Source organism: Chaetomium globosum, genomic scaffold (genome assembly GCF_000143365.1).
Source record: "Chaetomium globosum CBS 148.51 scaffold_2 genomic scaffold, whole genome shotgun sequence".
NCBI lineage: Eukaryota > Fungi > Ascomycota > Sordariomycetes > Sordariales > Chaetomiaceae > Chaetomium > Chaetomium globosum.
The window spans coordinates 2,411,776-2,417,775 of NT_165977.1; the positions used below are offsets into that span (position 1 = coordinate 2,411,776).

General features: G+C 54.9%; 2 protein-coding genes across 2 annotated transcripts in view; both read right to left on the reverse strand.

The window, feature by feature from the left end:
• Window positions 1-1,769: 1,769 nt before the first annotated feature.
• Window positions 1,770-2,930, reverse strand: CHGG_02893 (uncharacterized protein; the record flags this gene model as incomplete). The annotated part of the gene is made up of 3 exons (XM_001229408.1): window positions 1,770-1,898; window positions 1,953-2,286; window positions 2,344-2,930. The coding sequence occupies 3 exons, from the start codon at window positions 2,928-2,930 to the stop codon at window positions 1,770-1,772; spliced, it is 1,050 nt and encodes a 349-aa protein (XP_001229409.1).
• A 2,183-nt stretch (window positions 2,931-5,113) lies between these two features.
• CHGG_02894 (uncharacterized protein) overlaps window positions 5,114-6,000 on the reverse strand; it is a gene marked incomplete at both ends in the record, with an annotated part of 2,097 nt that continues 1,210 nt past the window's right edge. Inside the window, one exon of the mRNA XM_001229409.1 lies at window positions 5,114-5,560. Coding sequence (XP_001229410.1) covers window positions 5,114-5,560 — 447 coding nt within the window. The remainder of the gene's footprint in view (window positions 5,561-6,000) is intronic.

The following is a 6,000-nucleotide window of genomic DNA, read 5'->3' on the forward strand; positions in this document are numbered from 1 at the left end:
AAAAAAAGCCATATGTCATTTGCATTGCATTGCGCCGCATCCGCGTCTGGCTTATCGCCGATCGACCTATCCAACACCCCGCTGCTTCACCTATGTCAAACCCACACAACCCAACCGACCACTTACACGCAACGGGACCGAGCTCGGGACCGCTGACTGATGATATAGGTATGCATGTATGTCTCTCTTACTCTCTCTCGGCGGACCTATCGCCCCATGGATCACTGAATCAACCCGTGTACGCCCCGAGAGAGAGCCAGCCCCCGATCGCGCACCCACCCGACACAGCAGGCAGCCAGTAACAGATAACTACCTATGTACATGCCCAAACTACCCCAAGTACCGGTAACGCCTTTTTTTTTGGCTCTCTCTCTCTCTCTCTCTCTCTCTCTCGGGTTGGCGGGACTGAAACACGGCCGCATATCTCCAAGCCCGACCGACTCAGACCCGGCCCCAACCAAACCAAGCCCAGGCCCAGACCCAGCCCAGCCCAGGGCAGTCCAGTGGGAGGGGCGGGGGGGAGGCCAAAAGCCGAAGCCGAAGCCGGTGTGTTGGTGGTGGGTGTGGGTTAAAAGTGCGGTTTTCTGCTGTGTACTATGTAGAATGCATGGCTATACATGCGTTGGTGTTATTTTTTTTTAAGCGCCGGCCTTCTCTGCCTCTGTCTCCCTTCTCCGCTGCCTGCCTGCCTACCTGTCTTCCCTGCTCTGCCTCTGCCTCTGCCGCTGCTGCTTCTGTAGCGGATGTATGTACACAGGAGCCTTCCTCCTCCCCCCCCCCCCGCCCCCCCCCGGTTCAGCCTTGCGTGTAACAACCGGTGTGATCCGCCCTCCTTCCCTTCCTGCTGCCCCCCGGCTGCCGGTAGATGGGGAGTTGGGAGTTTCCCTTTTGGGGTTGTTGTTGCGGTGTTGGCTGGCACGCATGGTACTGTTGTAGTGGGTGTTGTGTTGCGTGGCGGAGCGTAAAGAGGAGGGGGTTACTAGGTGGGTTGTTGGTTTGGTTTGGGCTATGGGAGTTTGGGTAAGTTTATGAGCACTCCATTGATCTGCCAACGAAGGATGAATTTGAGTAAGACAAGAAAAGATGAGTACGTCATGGCAATGGTGGCATGTCTCGGATGGATCGCGTAGAGGGGGTATATAAGTGGTGACAATGGGCATTCCGCTTCCAAGAGAACGCTGCGGAATGTCGTGTGAGAAAGACCGGGTGCTTTATTCAGCGGGACTTTGGAGTATCGTAAACGTGCCCATTCTCAGTTAATCCTATATAACCGGTATATGCCCAAGTATCGTCATGCCATACGTGGAATAGAAAATGGTATCATGGCGGGCGTCCATCATAAACTTCCAACTTTTGTGTCTCCGTCCTCAGCGCCTAATCCCCTTCCCATAGACTCTATAGCCGCCCCCGCTTGAACGCTTGAGACACGAGGGGCCCAACCATCAATAGGGGTTATCCCCCAGAACCCGCCGTCAGCCAGCCCACAGTGGTGCAGGCGAGAAGGGAACCACCCCTTCAAGGTGTACCGGCGGCTGGCACGGCTCGTCATACCCGACTGCCGCCCGCCAGCCTTGTTCATCAGGTACGGGGCTCGGCGTCTTGTAGGTTGGCTGAGCTTGCCCAGTCATGGTGTCGCACGCGGCACTCCTTGACCCGACCAACTGTGATACTCGCCGTTCAAGAGCAACATCTTAGCGCTTGACGATTGTGACTAAAGTAACGCGATTAGTATTCGGTTCCTTCCCCCACCTGAATTACCACCATTGTGATCACATACCGATATCCTCATCCGCCAACTCGTGGGCAAGACCAACTCGTTGGGGTTGGTGCTTGACCGACTTGCCGTAAACGACAGCCGACTTGAACTGTTCGACGATGGTCTTATGAATGGAGTTACACTGCAGGGCATTAACTTTCCGGCTTCATTCAGGGGTTGGGGAAATGGGGCTTACGAAGTCCTCGACCGTGCACTTGTTTGAGCGCAACACTACCGGCGACGAGTAGTCGGGCATCTTGCCCTTGGGCTTGGTGTACACCCGGACAAGATTCAACTTCTCCCACATGGCCTCCATCAACTCGTCAACGTTCCACCCGTGCTCCGAGCTGATGGGTACCGAGTTGGGGATGCGGTAAAGCAGGTCGAGCTCCTCGATGCTGATGCTGTCGATCTTGTTGAGCACGTAGATAACCGGGATGTAGCTTCGGCTTTTCGCCTCAAGGATGTCAATCAGGTCGTCGATGGTGGCGTCGCAGCGAATGGCAATATCTGCCGAGCTGATCTTGTACCTGCCATTTTGTCAACATCAACCCACTCACCCAGTCGCCGGCAAAGGGTCCACTCACTCGCTCATGACCGCCCTGATCTCGTCATGGTCGATGTGCGTCAGGGGCACCGTGCTGGTGATGTTCAGCCCGCCCTTATCCTTCTTCTTGAACGTGATGTTCGGCGGCCCCTTGTTAATCCGGATACCAAACCCCTCCAGCTCAGCCTCGATAACCCTCTTATCCGTCAACGGCTTGTTGACGTCCAGCACAATAAAGATCAGATGGCACGTCTTGGCAACGGCAATGACCTGCCGGCCACGGCCACGACCATCCTTGGCGCCCTCAATAATACCGGGCAGATCGATCATCTGCAGCGGGGCGCCGTTGTACATGACCTGGCCCGGCACGCTGGTCAGGGTGGTGAACTCGTAGGCGGCGGCCTCGGAGTGCTGGCCGGTCAGACGGCTCATGAGGGTGCTCTTTCCGACGGAGGGGAAGCCGATGAAGCCAACACTGGCGACGCCCGTGCGGGCAACGTCGAACCCCGCACCGCCGCCGCCGCCGCCGCTCGACGGGGTGAGGAGTTCGCGCTTGAGCTTGGCGAGTTTGGCTTTGAGTTGGCCGATGTGGTACGAAGTGGCTTTGTTTTTTTGAGTCCGAGCCATCTGTTGAGGGTGGGGAGAGAGGGGGCGGTTAGAATTCGGGTTATCGTGAGTCGGCATGGGGGGCGGGTAGACGTACTTCGGTCTCGATCTCCTTGATCTATTATTGCATTGCTCGTCAGTTCTCCGGCGTCGAATGATCTCTCAGAGTGGGGTGGACAGGTTAAACATACCTTCTCCACTGTGGTCGACATGATTGCGGTATTTTGCTAGTATTGCCCTTCAAAAAGCTCTCGTTGCGCTGGGAGGCGGTGATGGAAACAAGCGGGTGGGATGGTGTTGTCGAGTTGTTCGAAGTGCAAGAGTGGGAATTTTGATGGTGGGGCGAAATTCCAAGTATCTGAGGGCGGGCCAGGGGCAAACGGCTGCCCCGCAATTTGATGTCAATTGTCAATGGGAGGCGTATGAGAACTCCCGAAACACCAATCTGGCCCTGAGAAGATTCGATCGAGTCCTGGCCAGATCAGAATATTCAGGACCCGGCTTTTGCACTTGGCCTACGGTATGTCTAGCGGCTGCAGCTGTGCCTGGAAACGGGGGACAGTTCAATAAATTACTGATTTTGGTACTCGTTTGGCTCTGGTTATTGTAGTTGGTTTGGCTGACTGCAGTTTGTAACCCCGGTGGAGGTGGAGTAATGGCTTTGCCGCAGTCGTGGTGAGGGTCTTGTCGTAGTTGAGACTCACAAACCGACCACACCAAACTTCCATAACCAACAACACTAGTAAAATAGACCCAAATTTGATGATTCAATTTGATGATTCAAATTGCAAACTAATGGCCAATCATTCCTCTATCTAATTCTAAACAATCTTCTGTCTCAGTAATCGGGGTGAAGTCTTTAGTACCTCACACCCTTTGCTCAACGCGGCAGCCATACTGGTGGGACGCGAGCTCGTGAACGTGGCCCGGCGCCACCGTCGCCTTCAAAGATCTGGCATAGGGTTGGCAAGATCTCGTGGTGGTGATGCCAGCCTCGCTCGGCGTCTTCATAGTCTCTCTTGGACCCAGGGGCGGTCAGGAACGGCCGCCTGCGGCACGGTGCCCTGACGGTCGGGAATGACCGTCAGACTGTAACACCAAGCACGCGGTAACTTGAAGTTGTGTCCAACTGCGCCCCGACAATGCAGTGGCTTCGGAAACTTCAAGGCCGAGGCCTGTAGCTGTAGGAAGCCCAACGTATGGAATTGACTGGCCGTTAAAGCCGTTCGTTTCGACAAAGCGTTCCAAAACAGCTAAATCGTTCTTTTGGTGGTTGCCGCTTTGGCGGCTTGGTCTTTATGTTTTTGGTGTGATGGTTGAATGCATCATGAGCGCGCCCTTGGGAAGCGTGTCGATGAAGATGGTAACGCGCGCTAGCCGGAAGTTTTGCTCATACCGCGGAATCGGCAGGTATCGACCTCGAACTATGGGATACGGTTGGCCCGGAGGTACGCAATTGTACCTTGAACCCGGGCCTGGGTATGATGGTGGCGAAGCCCCATAGAAGGGGGGCGATAAGGCGGGTAATCAAGACCCTGTTGAACCTGTTGCTGCGGTCCAGTTGGGAAATTCGCAGGCGTACCTCTGTCTCAGCACAACCGTGGGGATTCCCTTTGCGTAGTTCCTAATCAAACTCAACAAGAATCCAGGTTCAGTTGTTTCGTGATGATGGTGTCTCGGCCCTGTGTAGTTGGGGCTCGAGACTAACAACGAAGGGTAAACGACAATCTTGGTGAGCCACCGCGCGCCGTCGCTTTCATTGTGTACCAAGGATGTGTAGTACCGGAGAAGTGTAATCCGAGAGATGTTGGGTGATAAGTGACTCGTGGCGAAAGGTGTTCTTCGAGGTCGAATGGTGACGGAAACCCATTGCGGAATCGAAAATGCAGTAGAAAATGAATGCTGAAAAATTGCCTGAAGAAAAGGGGTGCGGTAGGTGGGGCTGGTAAAATACAAACAGGACTTTCATTTTGGTAGGATTCGCTAATAAATTGAAGTCACTGCGCCATTGATCCGAATCAACGTCAGTGATCCGAATCAACGTCCCCAGCCAGCCGCAACGCCGATTTTGTACTTTGAAAGCGCAACGAATCTTGTGGGGGTGGATGGGCATTGGTGGCTTCCGAAGAAGACCCTATCCTTCCGAGCACCAGATTAGGCCATGAGGCATTCCTGGGCGTTTCCGTTTGAGGTCGAGGAGGATGTCACTGTGTACGGGTGATCCCGTTGTTGTGTTCTTGCACGCGAGCGGCCGTGGGAGATGTGTGCACCCCGTTAGGCAGCACTGACGATTCGACATCAACCATCGGCTCGTCGTAGCTGCGTTGCTCTTCCGTGACCCTGGTGAAGGCCAGATTCTCGCGGAGAACTGCGACAAGGCCGCGGCGGGCAATCCGCTGTCTCGGGAAAGGCGATGTGCTAGCCTCCCTTAGGTTCGATCTACCTTCGGAGACGAGTTCGCCATTGACGTAATGTTTGTTGCTCGGCGCAAACCCGCGGGGGCCGTCGGTATCGGGATCGTGCTTCCACTTCTGGCGAGGCGTCCAGATTATGGACTGCTGTTCATTCTCCGGAAGCTCACAGTATGTCAAGGTAAGCTTTACGTTGCGAAGATGCTGGATCGTAGGAATGATGTATAAGAAATCTGCGGTCTGCGAATTTGTTAGATGGCAAAGCCAAAAAAAAAGGGTTGGAGCCGAACGCCGAGCGCCGTTTACCTTAACAAAGAAACATCTCCATCGCAACAAACTTCTCCCACGCTTCCGCTCGGAGAATCTCGAGCACAGGGTAGGCCATGTGCCGGGGGTCCTTCTCTTGATAGTAGCCTGGGAGCTGTGTACCGAGGTCGAAGAGGGCAGGGCGTTGTTAGCGCATATCTGTCCGACTCGAGTCGCCAAAGGGCACGCTTCGCGAGGAGTGAAACGGGCTTCCGAGCCCAGCCGGTATCTGTGGGTGTTTGTTAGCATTTTGTCAGTAGCATGGGCTAACGCTCATGGCAAACGTACATCGGGAGAGTTCCAGGTCCTTCTCCCCGCCCCCCCAAGGGCTACCTCCCCCTTCCTGTAGAGGTCCTATTGTTCTCTGCCCTCGC